Source organism: Gracilinanus agilis, chromosome 5, assembly GCF_016433145.1.
Source record: "Gracilinanus agilis isolate LMUSP501 chromosome 5, AgileGrace, whole genome shotgun sequence".
NCBI lineage: Eukaryota > Metazoa > Chordata > Mammalia > Didelphimorphia > Didelphidae > Gracilinanus > Gracilinanus agilis.
Genome location: NC_058134.1, coordinates 8,369,589 through 8,394,055, shown reverse-complemented (window position 1 = coordinate 8,394,055; position 24,467 = coordinate 8,369,589). Strand labels below are relative to the sequence as shown.

General features: G+C 38.4%; 1 protein-coding gene across 2 annotated transcripts in view; it reads left to right on the top strand.

The window, feature by feature from the left end:
- Positions 1-24,467, top strand: part of CRPPA (CDP-L-ribitol pyrophosphorylase A) — a 279,130-nt gene that overhangs the window by 147,948 nt on the left and 106,715 nt on the right. For both annotated transcript variants that reach the window (XM_044677768.1, XM_044677767.1), the window contains one exon: positions 5,643-5,774. In XM_044677768.1, the coding sequence (XP_044533703.1) occupies positions 5,643-5,774 (132 nt within the window). The remainder of the gene's footprint in view (positions 1-5,642; positions 5,775-24,467) is intronic.

Here is a 24,467-nt window from a genome sequence, read left to right as displayed (position 1 = left end):
TTATTTTCATCTGGGGATTTTTAATTTGCTCACTTTCTAATTTTTTTGAGTTGCATGCCCAATTCATTGATCTCTGCCCTCCTTAATTTGTTAATATATGCACTTAAGGATATAAATTTCCCCCTGAGTACTGCCTTGGCCGCATCCCACAGATTTTGGTAGGATGTCTCATCATTGTCATTTTCTTCAATGAAATTGTTGATTGTTTCTATGATTCCTTCTTTAACTAGCTGGTTTTTGAGAATCATATTATTTAATTTCCAATTAGTTTTTGATTTTCCTGTCCAGGTGCCCTTACTAATTATTATTTTTATTGCATTATGATCTGAGAAGATTACATTTATTATTTCTGCTCTTTTGCATTTGTTTGCAATGATTCTATGCCCTATAACATGGTCAATCTTTGTGAATTTGCCATGTGCAGCTGAAAAGAAGGTGTATTCCTTTTTGTCCCTATTTATTTTTCTCCACATATCAATTAAATCTAATTTTTCTAGGACTTCATTCACCTCTCTTACCTCTTTCTTATTTATTTTTCGGTTTGATTTATCTAGATCTGAAAGAGGAATATTTAGATCTCCCACTAGTATGGTTTTACTATCTATTTCCTTCTTGAGCTCTGCCAGTTTCTCCTTTATGAATTTGGGTGCTATGCCACTTGGTGCATACATATTGAGCAGTGTTATTTCCTCATTGTTTATACTGCCTTTAATCAGGATGTAATGACCTTCTCTGTCTTTTTAAATCATATCTATTTTTACTTTGGCTTTGTCAGAAATCATAATAGCCACTCCTGCCTTCTTTTTCTCATTTGACGCCCAAAAGATTTTGCTCAAGCCCTAAACCTTAAACTTGTGTATGTCCACCCGCCTCATATGTGTTTCTTGTAGACAACATATGGTAGGATTTTGGTTTCTAATCCACTCTGCTATTTGCTTCCATTTTATGAGTGAGTTCATCCCATTCACATTCAGAGTTATAATCATCAGTTGTGCATTTGCTGACATTTTCAAATCCTCCCCCATTCCTACCCCCTTTTTCTTATATTATTTCCTTTTAAACCAGTGGTTTGCTATTGAGCTGCTATCCCTTATCCCCTCCCTTGATTAACTTCCCTTTCTACCCCCTCCCTTATTTTTCCCCCCTCTTTTTGTTTTTAAAGGCCTTATGAATTCCCTCCCCCTTCTCCCCTCCCTTTTTTTGTCCTCCCCACTCCCCTGCTCCCCTTGGTTTATCCCTTCTAACTTTCTCAGAAGGGTTAGAGAAGAGTTTCATGTCCCAATGGATAGTATAGCTACTCTTCCCTCTCCGGGTTGATTACACTGAGAATAAGGTTTGATTATTACCTCTTAATGCTCTCTTCCTCTCCTTCTTATAATAGTATTTGTCCCCTCTCCTTCCCATGCCCTCTTTGTGTGTAATAGAATATCCTATTTTTCTTATTCACTCAAGTTTCTCTTGGTGTCCCCTGCTATTCACCCCCTCTTTCCCATCCCCATGTCATCTTAGATTATTTAGTGTTCCACCCTCACCCTGTGAATTATTCTTCTGATTACTATAATAGTGAATGTTATAATAGTGAATGGAGTTTACTACAGAGAATTAAACATAACATTTCTCTACATAGGAATACAGATAATTAGATCTCACTGAGGCCCTTAAAAAGGCAAATTTAAAAATTATAAGTTTTCTTTCTTTCCCCTCTGTATCTTATTTACCTTTTCAGGTTTCTCTCGATTTTTGTGGTTAGATATCAAACTTTCCATTTAGCCCTGGTCTTTTCTGTGCAAATACCTGGAATTCTTCAATTTTGTTGAATGCCCATACTTTCCCCTGGAAATATATAGTCAATTTTGATGGGTAGTTGATCCGTGGTTGCAGGCCCAGCTCTCTTGCCTTTCTGAATATAGTATTCCAAGCCTTGCCATCTTTTAGCGTGGAGGCTGCCAGATCCTGTGTGATCCTGATTGGTGTTCCTTGATATTTGAATTGTCTCTTTCTGGCTTCTTGTAAGGTTTTTTCTTTTGCGTGGGAACTCTTGAATTTGGCAGTTATATTTCTGGGTGTTTTCTTTTCTTGATCGAATGTTGCAGGTGTTCTATGAATCCTTTCAATGTCTATATTGCCCTCTTGTTGTAGGACTTCAGGGCAATTTTGCTGAATTATTTCTGTTAGTATGGAGTCCAGGTTTCTATTAATTTCTGGTTTTTCTGGAAGACCAGTTATTCTCAAATTGTCTCTTCTAGACCAGTTTTCTTGGTCTGTCACTCTCTCATTGAGATATTTCATGTTTCCTTCTATTTTTTTCAGTCTTTTGGCTTTGTTTTATTTGTTCTTGTTGTCTTGAGAGATCATTAGCTTCTACTTGCTGAATTTTAGCCTTTAGGGATTGATTTTCGGGTATAATCTTTCGGTTTTCGGCTATGATCTTTCGATTTTCGGCTATAATCTTCTGGTTTTCGACCATAATCTTCTGGTATTCCTTTTCTATCTGGTCATTTCTGGTGTTCAATTTTGCTTATCAGTTAATTTGGTTTCTGAGCCTCACTTTTCAATTGCAAGATTCTACCTTTTAAACAGTTATTTTCTTGCCAGATCTCTTCCATTTTCCTCAAAATCTCAGTTTTGAACTCTTCCATAGCTTGTGAGGAGTTTTCCTTATTTGAGGAGGGTCCAGATGCTTGTTTGTTCTCCTCCTCTTTTTGCTCGGTTGTCTGGATTTTCTCTGTGTAAAAGTTGTCGAGTGTTAAAGACTTCTTTTTCTTGTTGTTAATCTTTCTCTTCTGAACTTCCTGAGACTGGGTAGCCATTGTTAGCCCAGCAGCTTCTCAGGTTTATCCTCGCGCTCAGGGTCTGTCCAAGGTCTTTTGGCTCCTGAGGTCTGAGTTCTGGTTTTTTCCAAGGTCAAGCCCCCTGGTGGACCCCCTTGCTTGATCCTCTGCCGGAGGTTTCTTTATAAGTCTCAGGGTGCTGCTTCCACAGTCGTATACCCATCTACGCTGGTTCCCCACTCAGGGTTTCAGAGCTTTAGCTTGTGGCTGTGTCTGCCTCCACCCACGTCTCCGCCCGCGCCTGCTCTCTGAGCCTGCGTTCTGCTCCCACGCTCAGAGTTTGTGTGCTTTCTTTAGCTTTTTGGGGTCCTAAATCTTGCTGCTCTCAGGAACAGGCCCCGGAGCTGCCAATGACTCGATGGGTGCCCCAATCTTGCTCTATTTCTTTTTAGATGGCTTCGGCGTTATAGGTGGTGTGTGTGGAGGGGGTGGGGGTGGGGTGGTTGCTCAGCCCACGTGAGCTGTGAGAGCTGTTTCACCCCTTTCTAGCATGGAAATGCCCCGATTCCACGTACCTTCCACACTGTGCCCTGTTGTGGGGTTCCTCCATTCGTCTGGACTTGTTTTTATGTCCCCTTGAGGAGTTTTGTGTGTTTCAGTCACGAGAGGTTAAGAGCTGCTTCTTACTCTGCTGCCATCTTAACCCAGAACCTCCCTCTTCTTTATTTTGACACAGCTAAAAGATGCTCCTCTAGCTCTTATTCATTTATGTTAATTTTACAAAAAATTTAGCGACCGTTTTTTGTTCTTTAAAGTTCCATCCATTTCCATGTATGCCATGTTCTCACTGCAAAGCATTCAATGATGTTGAAAAAACATTTGACTTCCTAAAATCATGTCTCTGCCTGAAGGCTGTTCTCAGAGTGATTCTCATACTTATGTTAAATTTCCACAAGTAGATGCTGTTCTACTGGTGACTTTGTCCAAGGATAAAGGTGTATATGCTTCTTTCTCATGGACGATGTCTACTCAGATTAAAAATAAGAGAAAGAGGCTTTGTTTATTGCAAGGTTCTCGAAAAATCCTTCTTCCTATTGTGTTAATTTAATTTAGTCCAGGAAAGCCAGGTCTCCTCACTTGTCAACAACATTATGAAGGATAATAGCCATCCACAAATGGAAAACAAAGTTCATGAAAGACCTACACTGCCTGTAAATATCAGAATCTTGGCTAGGTGAAGAGGCGAGTCCAGAATTCATTAGGAGGAAGGTAAAAGGGTTACATGAGGAAAACTGTGGACCCAAGATGACTGGTTGCTACAAGAGCATTCTCCTTATGGTAAATACAGCTTGGTGAAATGATGTGGTTGTAAATCATTGACTTCCATGATCTTGGATGAAAACTGTTGAAAAGGAACCAAAGGGTAACGGAAATTTGCATGAGAAAATGACAAAAGGTAAAAATATTTTATGTTGAAGGGGATGTTTGAAGACTAGAGCTCCATTGCCTTTTGCAGGTGGAATTGAAAGTTCTAGCTTTTAGCAAAAAATATGGAATCATAATGGAAAACTCACTCAGCTACAAAAATCCTTTTGCTCCATAGTAAAAAACTGCGTATATTCAAGGCTTCTAGGACATAGAGAAAGGTTCCATATATATGAAAATATTTATAGTAGCATTTTTTCTTCTAACAAAGAAATGAAGCAAAGTGGGTATCCATCAGTCAGGTAATGACTAAATAAATTGTAGCATGTGGCAATAACTATGAAGGATTCGGAGAAATTTATAAAGATCTTTGTGAGCTGATGCAGAATAAATTGAACAGAACCAGGAGTCCAAAGTTCAAAGTGACCACAATCATGGAAAAAGAAAGAAACAATATTAAAACATATATTGGAACTCTCATCAATGTGGTAGCCAATATTGACTGTAATCAATAAATCCTCAAGCATTTATGAAGCTCCTTCTTTGTGCCAGTTCATGGGGATATGGAAACAAAAATGAAACAGTCCCTGCCCTCTGGAACTTATGATTTGTCAGGGGGGCGCCATACACAAATAGAAGAGTATAGAAAATATGCACAAGATAAATACAAGGTAGTTTTGTTTGAAGAAGGATTGGTGGTCAAGGATGCGAACATTTTCTTGGCAGAATGACGGTGAATTGCACCTGGAACATGAGACCATGTTGCCCAAAGTGCTCAATGTGTTGATTTGTTCTACTTAGTGACACTTCTCTTTTTACAGAGGGATTATTGAGATGTGATCTTGATGTCGGAAGAAATAAGCATCAATGAAAAGTTGTTTAAAAAAACGAGAAAATTGCAGAATTGGTCATAAATAGATCATAGTCCATTAGTACTTATGACCGGCATGAGAAGAGTGCCACAAAAGATGATCTAGGACTCATGCACTCACAAAGGAATGTGGATTGGCCAGGTTTTAGGAATGAGAGACAATAGATCAATAGCCTGAGTCAAAGCAGAACCTCTAGTTGTCTGATAGTTTCTTCTGATGATGGTCCATCCTGTGGATTTCTTAATATCAACCTATCTCATAGGAGGCAGAGCACAATTTGGACACCCTTAAAGTTTCTTTTGATGAGTTGGTTTAGAGCTTAGGAAATTGGCATAACACCATCTTGCCACTCTTGGGTTTTCAAAAATAACCATTGGTCATGTGGTAACATTTTGATGGCTTGGATCATCTGGCGGAAATTAATACACACTCACTAAAATGACTTACAATATCCTACTTTTCTTCTGTTCTTTGAACAACTTTCATTTTCTCAATTTTAAAAAAGTAAAAACTTAAAAAACAATGCCTTTTCTGGTTTGATTCCCTAATTATTTTGTCCTGTATTCTTTGGCAGGTGCATTTCCTTGATTTCCAAAATGTATCATTTAGTGAAAGAATGAAAGAACTGAAGGAAATGAAGGATTTGGCAAAGGAAGTAAAAAAGCAAAATGTTTTCTTATACGGTCTTCTCATCTCTTTCACACAGGTACGTGGCTTCTCTTTCTCTAGTTTCTCTGCTCTGTAGTCTATAAGATTGATGGTGGGACTCTTAAAATAACATGAGATTGAAATGACATTTAAACGTTTTTGGCTGTAACTTGACTTGTCTGCTCATGTTTCACTTGAAGAAAGCCTCTGGTCTAGAGGCAAAAAATGTCATTGTTTTGATTAGCACAGGAAGGGGAAAAAACATGAAAATGAGTAAATGCTCAAATATGTACATATGAATAGGAGAGCATAGACTCCTCTAACCCCATTTAGGAATGTTGAAAGATTGACTTCTCTTACATGTAACATTAAATGTGCTGATACTTGAAATTGATCCATTCTCTTCTCATACCACCCCTGAACACCCTTTTCCCTCCTCTGGTATTGGTCCACCTTTAAGTAATGCTTGGTATTCAGGCAACAAAAAGGGCTTGGCATAGATCTCAAAAAACAAACTCTATCTGTATTCCAGTAGGAGCCAATGAGTTTGCTGGAGGCAAAATGAGTTAGTACTGTAGCCTCTTTGTACTGGGGAAACCTGTCTGAAGTAAACCATTTGGAGGACCTGCCCTGCTTACCAAGTCAGAGGATGGCTTTGCTCCCAGTGCAATGATGGCATTATTCGTACTTCAAAAAGCCTGATGGTTTTAAGAGACAACGGATAGCCAAACAAGTGAAATCTTCCACTGCCCTTTGGATGAAAGGGATTTGGGGCAAACAACTTAGGGAATAGTAGTTGTTTATGAGTGGTAAATCATAGCTATTGAACATAAAATATTTTAAGGACTCCTTTAAAATAAGAGTGGTATCTCTTTTGTTTTTTAAACAAGGATAATTTAAATAGCATTTTTTCTAGCTAAACCAGAGGGTTTTTTTTTAAGCCTTTTCAATTTTTTATTTTCTTTTTTCTCACAGAAGATGATAAAATTTTAGGCTGTCTATTAAAATGATTATTCTACTTTGTTTCAGTATGTTCAAGACCATGCGGAATTTCAAAAAAGAAATGACAGTAGATAAAAGACAAGTCTTTAGAAAGCAGCGGGGGAATTTGTGTGGGTGTTCATTGTGTCCTAAAAAAAAAGAGAGAGAGAAAGGAGATTTTCAAGTATAGGAGGAAGATTAAAACAGACACTGAGGATTTAATTTCCAGGTGTGAACTGACTCCTCCTGATAAAATCAGCAGCCCCCATTCCATTGGGCCAAGGAGTAATTTTTTTTCTCCCAAGTTCAATTTTTTAAAATTAAAAAACACTTGTATATCACCACAGAGGGTGAAAACTTTTAACTGAACACATGCACAAAAAAGTACAAAAACATAAATTCCATATTGTTTACAATTTGTTTAAGTATATATAATTTGCATGTGTGCTAATATAAACATCCTCTGCTTTGGAGTTCTTTTTGGATGTTTTACTTGGAGATTTTTTCCTCTTGATTTTCTGGCTATTTTTTAGATGTAATCATAGTATGCATTATTATTATTCTCTTTATATCTTTTCATATATTTCCAATATTAGTTATTTCTAATAACAATATAACATTTTATATTCAAATATCACAATCAAGTCAGTCATTTCTCCCAATCATTGCATTTGTGTTATTTCCAATTGTTTTGTCATTATAAACAAAGCTTCTATGTGAATATTTCCATACAGACACAGTTTTTTACCCTTTCATTAAAACCCTTAGGGCCTAATCCTAGGAACGACAATCCTTGATCAATGGACATGAACAGATTTATAGCTATTAACGTATGTTTCCATCTTGTTTTCTAAAAACAATTTATAGCTCTTATAGTAATGTAATATTAGGCCTCTTTCTTCATGCTTTTATTAGCATTTAATTTGACCAATTTAACCCATCTGATTCTCAGTTAACAAAATTAACATGGCCATATTTAACTAGATTGGTCTTTATAAAGCAGACCCAATCTGCAGCCAAGACCATACTCTTACCCAAACCAAGTCTTTCCAGCTTGGTCATACCCAGTGGAACTTTTCTTCCAATTCCACAATAGGGTCTTGGAAATATAGGATTACCTCCATAGTATGATGAGTGTTAAAGTAAGACTTTTGCAGAATATCTATCCACTTTAAACCATTTTGTCTCACAAGAAACTATGTTTGGATTATGTATATGCTCAGGCTTAGATCTCCTAGCCTTATCCAGGTGTGTAGGGGCACTCCAGATAACTTATCATGTTTAACTTATCTAAGATTCTATTAGTCTCTTTAACTTCTTTCTTTTTTTGGGGGGTTAGATTTATCTAGTTCTGAGATGGGAAATTAAAATCTTCTGCTATTATTATTTTGTTATCTACTTCCACTTACATCTCATTTAGTTTTTCTTTTAAAAATCTGGAAGCTATAACCTTTGGTGCATACAGATACAATATGGATAATGCTTCATTATTCATAGTAACCCCCAACATAATATAGTTACCCTGTTCATCCTTTCCAGTTTTATTCATTTTGGCCCCAACTCTGTCAGAGATCATGACTGCTACCCCTACCTTCTCTCAATTAGCTAAGGCATAGTACAGTGATGGTGAGCCTTTTAGAGGCCAGGTGCCCAAACTGTATCCTTACATTGAATATAAGCTTCCCTCTTACCCCAGGCATGGAGGAAGCACTCCCACTGGGCTGCTGGGCAGAGGGGCAGGTGATGTGAAAAAATGTCCTCAGGTGCAGTGGAAAGGGGGGGAAGGGAACAGGCCCCTCTAGCATGTATTCATCAATGGGCATAGTATATTCTGCTCCACCCCCTCATCTTCATTCTATGTGTATCTTTCATTTTCAGTGTGTTTCTTGTAAACTTGTTTGTCAGGTTCTGGTTTTTTATTCTTTCTACCATCTTTTTCTTTCCATGGGTGAATTCATCCCATTTACACTCAATGTCATAGTTATTAGCTGTGCATATCTATCTGCTCCATTCCTCTTCACTATATGTCCCTCTCTTCCTTTCCTTCTGTTATATTCCTCCTCAAATGTCCAATTTCGTTTGCCCAATACCTCCACAACTCACACTCCTTCCCCCAAATCCTCCCTTGTCCTCTCCCCTTGTCAAGAATGAGTTTTAAAGGAGTATTCTTTGTCATGTAATTATGGAGTTTGATATACTTGCCAGAGAGGCTAAATGAACAAATAAAAAATGATAGAAACAGAACATAGGATGGAAGGAAAGTCAGTATTAGTCACCTAGCCATAACTTTTCCCTGATGGGTGGGAGAAGGGGCTGCAATAGGAATCCATAAAATAGGTAAAAATACTAAATGGCCCTTTGCCTCAAGTTGCCCCCCTCTTGCTTACTGTTCTCTAGTGATGGTGGCAGGTGGTGCAAAAGTTGGTAGTGGGTGCTAAGTAATCAATAATGTCTGAAAATATTTAATGATATTTTTGTTTGATATGAGATAAATTTTATTTTTAGTGATTTATTATTAACTTAATATTAAAGAACAATGCAGGGAACTATTATTTAAATAAATTTATTTCAAAGTTCAAAACATCCAGGCTTTTCATTCTCTTCCTCTGTCTCCATCAAGGGTTCTTGGAATATTTTGACTCATTTCCTCTTCCTTCTTTAGGATCATACATCATATACTGATTTTTCTGGTTCTGATTCCCCTCCCTCCCCTCCAATTTGACATCATTGCTTGTAGATCTTTTGGTATTTCTTTATCTTCTTTATGCTTATTAATGTTAATGATTTTACTATAGTCCCAGACCCACAACTATTCCTTATGTTCTGAATTCAGATTGTCCCCCCTCCCTCCAGGACAAATAATCTTGGGTTCTCTCTACTTTTGAGTACTAGCTAGTTAAGACCTTTGTTGAACACTTAATTGCCCATTCCCTTTTCATGTGACTTTATCAAGGATGATGGTAGTTTATATATAGTTAATTCTCATGAAGATTTTGCAGAGACAGGAGAAGGGGGTGAGGTAGGCAGGTAGTGATCATTTTGATAGTATTTTTTTCTTCCTCAGTAGTCCATCCATGATTTTCCCATAAGTATTTGACATATTCTAGACATCTCAAGAGAAGTCCTAGATTAAAGTTCTAGTGGTGGAAGGGGCCTCAGAAGCTATCTGATCTAACCTCCTCATTTTCCAGATTCTGAGGCCTGATCACATAGTGATTATTCATGTCAGACTTTGAGTCTAGGCTTTCTGACTCCAGAGCAGACACACTTCCCATGGTTCTATCCTTCAATGATTTCAGAGCTGTTTCCTCTGGCATAGAATTGCATGTATTCTTGGTCTGTTCTATCTATTCTTTCTTTAGTAAACAGGCGAGAAGTCCAGCCCCACATGGTTCAGTTTATTATATCCACAGATTCACTCAGAGTCTCATGATGATTATAATGTCTGACTTCTGGGGACATCGTCTATTGCTGTCACCTTTTTAGTCCATCTGGAATTGTGACAATTCTCACAGTATCTTCTCCAGGAGATCTGCTTTCCTGGTCCAGGATATTGGTGATATTTTCCCCTAAAATTGCTTTAAAAAGATCTTAATCTATGGACCCTGAGGATACCTTCACAATTACCTCTCAGGAGGATGAGATACTGCCCAGCATCCAACCCTACTACAAGGTCATACATAATCTGATGGTAACACAAAATATTCTTCCAACATAGTGAATATAATTAGACTAGGTAAACAATGTATGCTTAGGTTATTCATTTAAGAATGCATCAAATAACTCACCCAAATAATATATGAATAACTTTTACTAAAAATAAGAGGAAAGAAGACTATATATTATAAAAATTATAACAAATCCCTGATACATATTGAAGGTCTAGTGGAGGTAGCTTATATCCTACAAACATGTAGGTCAGATGCAACAATATTGCAGTTACTCACCATCTTCCATGTCTGAAAGTCATCATGGCTAAAGAAAAAAAAAAGAACTAAAGTCTGATTAAAAAAAAAAAAAAGGGAATGTGATCCCCTAGTCTGGTTTCTGTTCTATACAAGAGTCATAAAGATAGCAAGCCAGAGTGAGCACAATAAGGATATTTTATGTTTTGTAGGCTAAGTCAGAAGAGACCTCCCTCAGAACTTTGCAGAATAGTCGCTTTTCTACCTCTCCCCTGAAACAACTCCCTCCTTTTGGCACTGACGTTTATCACCCCTCCTGGGGTTGTTGACATCCGTGATTATCCACTTATCAGCACTGATCATTGGCTTGTTAGCAGTCCCTTTGAAGTTTTCCTAGAATTAGACACAAACATTGGTTATAGTCCCATAAGATTTAATAACCAATGGCAGGTTTTAATAGTTTAAACTTTGAGGTAGGCAATGTAGTTAGGGCAGTTAGACATTATAAACTCATTCTTCAGTGCCAAATATCAGGTATAATTCCATTAACTCATTTTAAAAATCATAGTTAAAACTGACAAAAGAAAAAAGAAAAAATCAAAAAGAAGATAATTTCTCATACTCCATCAAACAATGTAACAGTTACGAAATATATTTCAAAAAGTTCTTATCTTTCGTGTTCATCCCCTTTTCAAGCTGCCTCCTGACATGCTGTTTGGAAGATCAGACTTAACTGAGTCACATGTCAGAAATTCTGTATACCTGTTCTGTCTGCCATTCCGTCAGTCAGGTGGCAAACATTTAAGTGCCTACTATATGCTACAGGAAAGTCACCATTTAGTAGTGGATGGAGAGCTGGCATTGGAGAAAAGAGAGATGTAGGTTCAAGTTCATTCTCTGGCATATATTTGATGTATGACTAAGGGCAAGCCTTTTAAATTCTATATGCTATTGGCAAATTTTGAGAACATTAAGTTTCAAAAGAGACACTAGTCTATATTGGTAAGGAGAGTTTTTCATCTGGGAACTCCTTGATGCTGAATTTTAAATCTATCTTCTAAGAACCATCTCAGTGAAGGCAGAGAGGCTCATGGCCCGGCTATCCACACCGTGACTATATTCATATTCACAACTCTCCAGGACTTGTCTGTTGAGTCATTGATGGGTGATAATCCATCCCCTTTGGTTAAGGGGATTTCCATGTCTATAAACTCACAGATGCTTGGGGTTTTGAAGTAGGTTTTCATGAGTATCCATGTCAATACTTAGAACTTCAAAAGAATAAAATTGTGAAAGAAACTCTGAAATTTAATTATGCAAAAAGGCAAATGTCAATAGGTGACATTTGGAAACCATTTGGACATCATTAAATAAGTAACTTGGACTCACTGAGCTCTGGTAGAGCCAGAAAAGGATGAGATTTGGCATCTGGGGATGTGGATTCAAAACCAGTTCCATCATTTTTGTCAAGAGTCACTCAGTCTGAATCAGATTAAAATTTAAGGGGAATATTGGGAAAAAATAAAAATACAACAAAACATAAGTAACATTATATTTTAAAAAACTAAGTCAATATGCAGCCCACAAGGATCCTTGGATATAAGTTTAGGGGGTCCCTGTTATATTTGAATTTGACACAACTTATCTTTCTGACCATGAGCAAATCACCTTTGTGCTTTGATCTTAATTTCCTCACCTTTAAAATGAAGGATTTCTCATGGGCCCCTTCAATAGACCCTCACTGCTGTGAAATTTTGAGTCTAGTAGTCTCGTAGACAATTCCTTTTTTTGTTTAGTTTTTTATTTTGTAATTTCTGTGCCTTGGCCATAATGTACACTTAATAAATGATCTTGAATAGATTAATTGTACAGTTAGATAGTGGGTTGACTTTGGGTTTGACAAGGAGGAAGGATTTGGACTGGAAGATAGAAAATGACAAAGTGCTTCCAAGCTGCTTCCTGACACCAGACCCAGCTTTTCAACTTCATTATTCCCCTAATGATGCTTTATTGTGGTGAATTGTGGCTGACCCAAAGGACAGTAGAGAAAATATGTGATAAGTTGGCTTGAGGAGGAGGCTGAAATATCTTATCAGCCATTGCTTTATGATAAAAAGGATATCATTGAGAAGCTATGTGGAACTGGAGAGGGAGGTGGGCCAGATACAGAGGATAGATGGCCGGGGGCTTCCCTAACATCCTCTTAAAAGGCTTAGAAGAAGGATGGGAAAGAATTTATCAGAACTGACTTGGACAAGATTTGTATAGGAAGAGAAGTAGGACTGGATTGCAGTCTCCACCATTGAAGGGGACATCCACTTGACTCAAAGATACATCAGAGTACTTAAATAGGGAATAGTGAGAATAAGCCCTTGGAAGAAGTAGAACAAGTCTATGGAACAAGGTGATTTTTTTTTTGTTTGTTTGTTTGTTTTTTTAAATCTCTCTCTCTCTCTCTTAAATCTTTACCTTCTGATTAAGGGTTAGGCAATTAGGGTCAAGTGACTTGCCTAGGGTCACACAGGCAGGAATCATCTGAAGCCAGATTTGAACCTTGGACCTTATATCACCAGGCCTGGCTTTCAATCCACTGAGCCACCTAGATTCCCCAATTTTTGTATCATTCTTGATATGAATGATAATTGATACTGGCTAAGTATTATTCACATGTATTTGATCGGACGAATAGAGTTGTCCTTTACAGTCTAAATTGTAACAGTCAGGGACATCTAATACTTTCGTAGGTCTCCAGGTAGTTAAAAAGTTTTTCCTAATAAATTCAGAGCAAGGCATAGAAAACAATGAACAAGGCCCAAAGAATAGATGCCCCAAGGAATTCTAGCCTTCTGTGCCAGACTCTGGATGGTGGAGAGAAGAACAACACCCTTCCATCTTGGAGGATCACATAGTTTGCTCTGGGTCATCTAGATATCATCATTCTCCCAGTAGGAGAACAGATGGGTGTTCTCTCTCCAAAAGAGCTGAACACAGATGAAGTACATCAGCAATCTTAGTAATGAGATTAGACTGTGCAACTCTCATTTTTGTGATTGTCGTGCTGTGGAGTTAGCTTGGCTGGTTTACTAAACACACAATTCTTTCCTTGGCACAGGGGACCCTGTGGCATTCACACAAAACATCCCAAACTGAGTCTGTTTACCCAAACCCTTAGGACCTTATTCAGATCAATCGCACTTTTTGATGTGGAAATGATTAGAAGAACCAAATATTGTTCACTTTTTAGATTGTTTTAGCCTTTGTTATTGTGAATTAGTCATTTCTTATGCACGCTTGGGGAAAAAAGTATGAAGGCCAACAAGATAAGGTTTGTGGAGATAAGTTTGCCAAACTGGAAAAAATGAGGACTTTTTTAATTTTAATTTTTGGCCACGACTAACTGAGTGATCAATTGGAGGGCATTTATGCACCCATTTATCTCCAAATGGACTGGGAATGATTTCATTATTTCCTCCTCTCCAGTCACTGCTTTTCCTCTTCTAGTTTCTGTCTTTGATTCACATCTCTCCTTGGAGTGTCTCATAATGTTGATGAGAGTTTTGTTTCAGGCTCTGTTTGGAGACTTTCAATAAACTAATTTTTTACTCCATATACTAGGAATGAACATTAAATATCATGTTTAGCTTATTGGGATTGTTCATTTGTAAAAGAGAACCATTATTTCTAAATGAGTACAATGGCATACAGGAACAAAATGGCATCTAGTCTTTGCTATTCACACTGCGTTGGCCAAGGAAGAAGGTCTACCTGTTGTTGACTCTTCATGACCCCGTTTGAGGTCTTCTTGGCAAGGATCCTAGAGTGGTTTGCCATTTCTTTCTCCAGCTCATTTTAGACATGAGGAAACTAAGGCAAAAAGGGCTAAGTGTCTTGTCCAGGGTCACACAGCTAGTAAATGCCTGAGACCAGATTAGAACTCACAAAGATGTGTCTACCTGACTCCAGGTCCAGCATTCTATCCACTGCATCACCTACCTTCCCTTCTCTTGATAGGGAGGGTATATAAAGAAATGGGAGACAAAGTAAAACCTCAGATTAATTTTTAAAAATTGATTCATGATAAATCTTTATGAAACATATTCAGTTTATGCTATCCTTTCCTAGTAATTAATTTTTTTAGTGAGGTGAGAAGTATACTGGAGTCTCTTTTCTTCTTAGTACTCTTTTCTGATCTCCGGACAGGTTTCTTGTTATATAGGTCTTCTGTCTAAATACTCTGGTATCTAGTACCCACAACTGCCCCAATTTCCTTCAACTGTCTATTCAGAAGCCATCTTCTACATGAGACTCTTCCCATCCCTGAGCTCCTAGTGTCTCCCCACTGAAATTGCTTTACATTTACATGTATTTTTGCGTGTAACTAATAGGTGTTGTTTCTCTCCATAATATGTAAGCTTCTTGAGGTCAGGGATGGTTGGCCTAGGAATAGGATCCAGGCTTGGAGAGATGAATTTGAAGGAGGCCAGGTAGTATCCTGGGATTTGAATTCCAAGAACCTCATGTCCCACCTCATGTCTATATGCCTTTTCGGGAAGCTCTTGTCCTCTCTTATTTTTAATTTTCTTATCTGTAAAATGAGGAGGGTGGATGATGTCTAGGGCTCGTCCAGGTCAAAAATCTGTGATTGCAGTTGAAGGATGAAGTCCTGAAAGGAAATGGAATTTCTGAGGGATGATTTGTAGGGAGATGTTCTCTGGGCAGGGCATGGAACTAAAGCTTAGGATATGGGACAGAGAGGTAGCTGTGCAGGTTAGAAGTATGGTTGGGAGAATTCAACATCATGGAATCAGGGGAAAAGAAGAGATGTCCTATAGGGTTGGGTGACATAGAGAGGCAAAGCTTCTCACTAGGTGCCAACCACAGTGATAAGTGCTGGGATACAAATACAAGGAAGATAGGCCCCTCCCTCAAAGAATTCATATTCTAATTCAATTCAAATTCAATAAGTCTGGGAGTCTAAGGGTTTTAAATCTAGAACTGAAAGGCACCTTGGAAGCCATTGATTCCAACTACCTCTTTTTAGAGACACCCCAGGTCCTTGTCATATCTAAAATAAATTGCCTCCTTTATTATTAAAAAGGGAGCATTAACTTGACAAATGGAGGATTCAGTCAATCCACCAAGTGACTGCCATGTGCCAGGCTTTTGCCAGGATATTGGATGACAAAAAATGAAGGATGAAAAGTCTCTCCTCTCCAGGACCTTACCTGGGAAGGAAAAGGAGCACACACATAAGTATATAAATGAACAAAGGACTTAACTTGATGCAGACCCTGACCATTGGCTAAACAATTGTTGAGTAGTGCTGTGGTCAAAGTGAGGACCACAGAAATGAAGGTGGCTCCAGGGAAGAGATGGACATGTCTGTATCCTGTCCTCATCCTTAATTTTCATGCGTTTTTGCCCTCTTCTTGATCACATGCCCCTGGAATGGGCACTCCTGTGCTGCCTCTCTCTCCCTTCCCACATTCTTCAAAGTTCCACTTTTGTGCCATCTCAGTCACAGAGCCTCCACTGACCACTGCTCTTTTCTCTTCCCAAGTGAGAGGGGCTTCTCCCTCCTCTTCTTTCTCATAGAACTTGGCCTGAGTTTCTGCTTTGTGCTTGGCTCACTTTTCCTTAAAGAAACATGATGAAGTAGAATGAGTATTATCTTCGTTTCAGACAATCTGGGATCAAATCTATCTTCAACCCCATCCAACTTTGGGCCAGTCACTTAATCTCCCTAGGCCTCAGTGTCCCCTTTGAAAAGATGAAGGGGTTGACCTGGATAGCTTCTGAGCTCCCTTCCAGCTTTAGACCTATGATCTTTGATCTTCCATATCTTGCTCCAAAGTATTTGGGTATCCTTATACTCTCTTCCTCCATTAGATGGTAAGTTTCTGGACAGTCAAGTTTCAGGTCTTATTTTTTTTAAAAAGTTGTTAAATAGAATTACTTATACATACGGGTATACTTAGATATAATTCATCATTTCCATACTTGTGGAACTCTGGGGCATCCAGAGAGAAGGTCATGGAATTCTAGGGAGGGAGTGGGTGGAGGAAGGGAGCGACAGAAAGGCTGTGTGTGTGTTTATCAGTTTGGAAGGTGTTGATCAGTTCCATTGGGAACCCGTTCTAGATTTCTGGTTGAGGATGGTCACCTTGAACTAATTAAAAAAAAAAAAAAAAAGCAAAAACTGGCTCCACTGAGGAGCAGGGAGATATGATTATTTCCTGCCATGTCAGTTTGTGTATAGGAAACAGTGAGGTTTATTAGCTCACTGTCTCTCATGATTCACATTTGATGATTTATAAGGAAATGAGCTTCTTCAAGCTTTGGGCTTCCTTTCCCTGAATGCCCAGTGCCAATTCTCAGCGAATGCTGGGTGGAAGTCAGCATGTTTGTCTGCTCACTGCGTCTGCACTGGCGACTTTTGTGAGAAGGCTGGAGATTTCTCTTGACAGAGATGTGTGATACTTGTTTCATCCTGAGCCTTGTCTGGGATGCCACATTGCAACTTTAGCTCATGAAGACTCTTAGTATCAGAGTTTGGGCTTGAATCACAGAGTGGAAATGGGGCAAGGGGGAGTTACCTCTCTCCCTCTGACAGCTGGTGGATCACTTTTCAGCTTTTTCTACCGGAAAATCATCTCATCATCTGCAGCATGCATTTTTCTGGTGGCCCCTTCAAGACATACATAAATGCACAGTGGTGGGTTCCAAACCTCTATCTCCCATTTAAAAAAAAAAAAAAGACGTGGGGTGGATTTTTCCAATGCCTGTTGATGGCTTTCAGATGAAGAAACAAAAACCACAAAGTAGAAACCTACCCCCTGGGACGTTTTAATTATTATTATTATTGTTATTTTCCCCCCACTGTTTGTTGAAAGATTTGATACTTTTGACTAGAGAATGGAAGGTTTTCATTTTCATTGTTTGGGTTTTGTTTTCAGGCTTACTCTAATAGAGGGCTACAAAGGCATTTGAAGACAGCTCCCCCCCTCAGCCCCCACCCCCACTTCCCTACCAGGTTGAGGTGTGGCTTTCTTGCAGGCTAGATTTGGGAAGTCTAGGGTTTTCTCACTAACTGTGAGAAGCAACCAGTCATATTCAGAAGAGGATCCTTAAGGAAGAGTGGAAAGGGCATGTGACCCTCCAATGACTTCCTGGTGGTCAGTCACTTCCTTCCTCATGGGGCATAAAGGTGACTTTCTGGATTTATGCCAATTTTTAATCCAAATTCATTTTCTGTTGAGGTTGAAGAAAAAAAATTCTTATGTGCCTATTCTGTGTGAGATACCATGCACAAATCAATATCATCTCATTTGATCCTTACAACAAGCCTGGAGAGGGGCTGTCCTAGAGGAAGGCATGGAAAGTAGAAAATCCCTTTTCCCTAACACTTTGGTCTGATCTATCAGCACATTGTTGGTTTTCTATAGCCAGGCATTTCTCCAATGCCATACACAGGCTCCTTCCAAGGTAAATTTAATCTATGTCTTTGCCTGATGATTCACTCTCTTTGGACTCATCTTTTCATTTCTGAAGTTTGAGGGGAGGCAATATGGAGTTTTTCAAGATATGCTAGTGTTTGAATTTAATTAGACCAATCTTTCCCTTTTTCTTAATCCCTTTGTTAAACTCCTGACTCCATATTTAGGACTTTTTGTTGCAATTAAAGGATTAGGATGTTTCTTTGAGGGTGGTCTCTTTTTTTATTTGAGGAAACTCCCCATTAATCACAGAGAAAACCTCTGACTTGGTAGTCTTTTTTTTAGTAATTGTAAAGAAAAAAATAAACCATATCTTTAGGTAAGAATTTTTTATCAAGTAAATATAGCTCCAAGTTCATAGATTAGTTTATAGAGGTAAAAATTATTTTTTCTTTGAAGAATAATTTTGAGGTAGAAGAATGGTAAAACTATATCACTGGTCTATTTGGTTCAGACTAAAGACTTCCAGCCTTCAGGAACTAATAGAAGTGTTTGGATCTTAGTGAAAATGGGGGTCGGATTTTCAAATTGACCAAAGCCAAAGTGGCCATCTTCTAAATGAAGGCATTACTTGGACTTATTTTTAAAGGGTTTGCCACTGCTACATGTTGGCTCAGTGAACATAGGAGCAATAGGATACCTCTTAATGCCATTGGCAGCTTTCTGAGGAGATGAGGACTTGCATTGATAGAGTTTTTCAATATGAACTATTCATTCTAATGAAATCATAGGTCCAGTCCTCTCCCTATCCTTTAGTTTTATTTATTTTTTAAAATATTATCAGCAATTTTAATTATGACACCTAAATTTCTTCCTCTATCCCTTCCACTCCCCTCTTTAATATCTTTTTTAATAAAAAACTAGCAAAAGCAATCAATACATTGAAAAAGTTTAAAGACCCACATAATGGTCCTTGCCTTTGGACCTGTGTAAGGGTGGAATTTTTTTCTCACACTTCTTTTGGGCCATGCTTGTTCTTTGTGGCTCAACAACATTCATTTCTATTGCTTTATAATGGCTGTTGTTTCTTTTTCCCCCATTTGCATTGTGGCCATTTTACCTATTCCTAACTTTGCTGATTTCTCTCTATATCAGCTCAAGCAGCTCTTTCCACATTTTTCTGGATTCATCACATTTATTGTTTCTTACATCACAGTGATTTTCCATTATATTTCTGCACCATAATTGTTTAGCCATTCTCTAATTGATGGGCATCCATTTTATCCCTTAGTTTTTTGTTTTTTTAATTGCCTCTTGTCATTGTCCATTGCTGCATATACACTTGCTCATGCCACCCTCTTCTGTATATCTGGAATTCTTTGACAGTTTTCCTACATCACCACAAGAATTAACAACTGAGGGGGAAGGAGATGGAATCAAGCTTGTTACCCAGGCCAGAGTTACTTACCGATGTAAGAATTTAAATTTAGGTTTTATGCTAAATATGAGAATTCTAAAGTAATATTGTGGTCATCAATTTAAAACTATTACAGCTTAAGTCAAAATGACTTTTAGTGGCTTTATTTACAAAGAGGTAGAAATAGTGAAAGTGGAAAAAAGTAGATAAAGAGACAGAAAGTACTGCCTAGCTACAAATACCCCAAGTTTAATCCTAATGTCTCCAGAAAGCAAATGAGAATCTGAAAGTGAATCTCACCAGAATCCAAAGTCCTAATTAAGAAACTTGAAATCCAAAGAGCCAGGAGAAGTTGAAGAATCCACCAAGAACCTTCAGTGCACATGAGGCTAAGACCACCAAGAATCTCTCCAGAACACATGTTGAAGGGAGTGTCCCATTGAAGTGCTAAGAGCAGAGAGGGTCTCCTCACCAAAGAATCAAGAAAGGAATCACTCCACTCACCACCTCAAGCCAACTCAGAATCTAGGGAAAGAGTCTCTTCCTCCAGTCTGGCTCACCAACACAGAGAGCCTCAGTGAATCCTTGAGCAGGCTTTTTAAAGTAGTTTTCTCTATGTCACTTCCTGTTGTTCCCCCACTTTATGGGTACCAATCAGTCTTTCAATTTGCCTAGTACTGCCCAAGAGGAGGGGGAGTGGGGCATGACCTTTGGAGGTGTGAAGTAGGGGTCCTTTAAGTTCTTGATTAGTTTAGCTAAAAATAGACAAGGGGAGAGTTAATCCTATCTTTACACCAAGGATCACAAAACTAGTAAAATAGGATTCAATCTTGGGCATTTCTTACTCTAAGGCCACTGCTTTCTCCTCTAAACAATATTTTATTGAGGAAGGAAATACCAACCCTAGTGAAATCATCATTGAAGTATTTAACTACTAAGTTAAGTATTAAGGCTACTATCAGTTATCTTGGTAAAATAAATAAAATAAGATAATCAATGAAATAAAAGTAATTAGCCTCTCTATTGAAGCAGTTAGTGATTTCTCTGAAATTACTTTCCATTTGGTCCATGCTTTCCCCCCAACTCCCATCTCCAAACATATATATAATCCCATCATTAGACTGTGAGTTCCTTGAAGGTAGCCATCATGTTTGTATTCCCAGGGCTTAGTCCCATGTCTGGCATAAGAAAGTATTTCCCAATGCTTGTTGGCTTGAGTACAGAGGAACAAAATGAATTTCTCATTGGCCATTTGGAGGTCTTCCATTCAAGAAAAATGGCCTAGACCTGTAATGTACTGCCTTTGTTGTAGAGAGACAGGCATTGATTTCCTCCTGCCTAGAGCTGATTGACTTTGCCTTGCCTACAGTTCAAAGTGCTGGAATAATTTAGCTTGTTATTCCTTCTGGAGCCAAATGGTTTTAGTTTTCAAAGGACTGAATTTTTGTCATAGACCATATTTGGAAAGTTATGAGATTGAGTATTTGAGGGCAGGGCAGGAGATAGGAGCCTGGGACAGATGTAAAGAAGAAGGGGGCAGGGGTTCTCTAAATGGAGGGGTTATTTTTGACAAATATTTCCTCTTTATTTTAATAACCACTATTGATTTTTATACTTAATTCGATTTAAGTCAGCCTCAATTTTTGAGCAAGTTCTCTGCAGGAGGTAGGAGCTCAGCCCAATGAGAGACAATGAGGAATTTGACCTCATTTAAATTTCTAAATATTTTCTTGCCATCCAACCAAATTGGTTTCACTAGACATTGAGGAAATGCATACTTCGTGCCAGGAATATCAAAATGAAGTAAAGCACATATCTTGCTCTCATGGATTTGAAATCTAGTTAGACATCCAGATAATTCACTCTAGCACAAAGTACAAAGTGGTAGGTACATAGACGAGGCTCAGAGCTAGGTGTCCTTTCTCACGACCCTCCTCAAGCCAACAATCCACTGGGTTTGAAAGGATTTTCATGTGGTTGATATTCTGTCCAAAATCACTAAAATTTTTGAACCCAAATGGAAGTTCACCCTCCTTGACCTAACTGAAATCTTTGCTTATTGTCATATGGTAGAATGATGAGGAATTGGCCTGGTGACCCACTTCTGCTTGGTTCAGGGGAAGCACTGGGAGAGAGGAGGAAACAGTGTTGTGAGGAATCAGCTCTTATTATTTTGGGAAGTGGATTTGAGCGTCCTCAAGTAGAGTCTTGGTGGAGAGAGGCTTCTTGGTCAGCTGAAGGCTAGAATATTGGAGTGTCTGTATTGACATGATCACTGATCACAGAATTATAAACTTTAGAATACAGTAATTGAAATTCTCCATATAATATAGAGATTTTAGAGAGAGTCCTTTAGTGTTAAAGATTCAGAGCTGAAGGTCATCTAGTCCAACTCTCTAATTTTACTGATGACTTGACCAGGATTCCTCAGGCAGAGCCAGGATTCCAGTTGGGTCCTTTGACCCCAAATCACTACGATATGCTGCCTCCTTCTTAATTATGTTTTAAAAATGTCCTCCCTCCCTTTCTAATGAATTTCATTAGTTTTTGAGTTATAGGACTTGCAAGAAATTCTAATGAAAAGTAAACTTAGCTCTTGTAGACAGGAGAGTCTTTAAAACAGGAGTGAGAGAAAGATGTTGCTCTTCCTGCTGTCAGGTAAGGAGAACCTGTGGCAATGTTCTCACCAAAGGGAACTTTCCAACTGCCAGTGGTGCCCCCACACAATGCATTCAGGACCATTGGCTGCAAGGTATTATACCCCTGGACTTTTTCTTAATAGGAAAGGAGCTGGGCCAAGATGGAGCATCAGCTGAATCATCTGTCCTTTGTGAGGCCTGAGGAGTCTGTGGATTTGTTGTCCACCTAAAATGAGTGGAGGGGAAAAATAATTGGTGACCTTTGAGTCTCTCCACCAATTAGTCATTTCACATTTCATCCTTGGAAGGGTCAGGCTGTAGTTTTATTCATTTGCCTTGTTAGCACTTGCCTGGATTTAACAATTTGAACACAGGAAAAGAAATCTAGTCATTTTACTGTTTTTCTTTCAAGTATCAGCTTTAATTGGTCATTTTGATTCCCACGTCTTTTTGTCAATCAGACTTATGTTTGTAGTTGAGTGACTTTTCCACTTTGATTCTATATTTTTTTTCCTAGAAGCTAGAACTCCCAATTCCACCTGAAGAAGGCAACAAAGCTCTTTCTTGGAGCTTGTTTGGAAAATCCCCCTTGTCTTTTGGGTCCTAGTTTTCAATGGATTGTGCTGCTTGAGTCCAATGCCTCCCTCCCCCTTCCTTACCAGCCCATCCTCACACACATGGGTGTCTTAAGAAATGACAAGCAGGTTAATTTTGAAAAAACAAACATGGAAAGACATCCATGAAATTATGACCAGTGAAATGGGCAGAACCAAGAGAACATTATATTGACAGCAACAGAAACCTTGATTGAAGAATAAATTGTTAATATCCATCTCCAGAGAAAGAACTGATAAATAGAAGTAATAAGTCATAGTTTTATATGTCCACTTGTCTTTTTGCCAAATGATGCCTTCTCTAATGGGAGGAGGGAAAGGAGACAAGGATTTGACTGGGTATTTTAATGTAAAAACATATTAATTAATTTTTAAAAACAGACACGAAAATACACATTGGCTTTGCTTCTTTGGAAAGAGTCTATATACATTGTCTCAATGCTTTGGATAACTTGAAGACAAAATGTGAAAGAGTCACCGAGGGTCCAGGCTAAATATTCATTATGGAAGAGAAATGCCAATTATGTAAAGCGAGCAAATTACAAAAATATGTCTTGAGTAATTATGTTTGATGGGTTTTAATGAGTTAGGAAATAAACAGAGAATTGGAACAGTTTGTTAAAACAAATAGAAAATATATAAAATGTGAATTGTTTCATCTTTGAATCTGTTACCATTTACCCTGAAATTTTGGGAATAATGATTTTTCTTTGTGTACCGATCTGTTCTAGTTGAATAAATATAAAATATAATGAATGCCCCCTATACCAAGACAAAAATGTATAGTCTTATATTCCGCTTTGGAGTGCTTTTTGGAAGGAGGATTTTGTTACTGTCTTAAAGTGGAGTTAACCATTAATCTTAATCATTAAATTTGATGGAGTTGGGGAACCTTTTTTTAAAAGTCAGTTAATTGATAGAGGGCAGCTGGGTAGCTCAGTGGAGTGAGAGTCAGGCCTAGAGACGGGAGGTCCTGGGTTCAAATCTGACCTCAGCCACTTCCCAGCTGTGTGACCCTGGGCAGGTCACTTGACCCCCATTGCCCACCCTTACCACTCTTCCACCTATGAGACAATACACCGAAAGTACAAGGGTTTAAAAAAAAAGGCAGTTAATTGCAATGTGGTGTAATGGATAATGATTTGGACTGAAGTCAGCGTTCATTTGGGTTCCAATTTTACCCTTGGAATTCCCTTCAGTAAGATTTTATAAGTAGATGGCATTGGAGGTCCATTCCAGCTTCTAGATGGGGTGATTCTATAATCCCACCTCCAACATTCACTTAAGGTGCCCATCCAAATGATTTACTGTGTCTACGAGCAACAACTCAAAGGCAATTTCAGAGAAACCTGAGAAGATTTGTATGAATTGATTCAGGGTGATGTTAGCTTAGCTGAGAGAGAATAATTCACAGTCTAACAACATTGTAGAAATAATCACTTTGAAATTCTTTACAACTTTGATCAGTGCAGTGACCAACTCTGATTCCAGAAGACAGTGTTGCTGAAGCCTAGGCTGCCCACTTATAGACTTAGAGGTGAGGGAGGGGAAAAGTACATGAAACGAGGCCAAGCTAGGATGTGCTTGATTTGAAGTTAAATATTTGTTAGAAGGATTTTTTTGTTTATTTTTCAGTGCAGGGAGAAAGTTGGAAAGGAGAAGAAATAGATATTTATTAGCTAAAAAAATAATTAAAAATATCAACTATGGCAGCAGCTAGGTGACTCAGTGGATAGAGATCCGTGCCTGGATTGGGTTC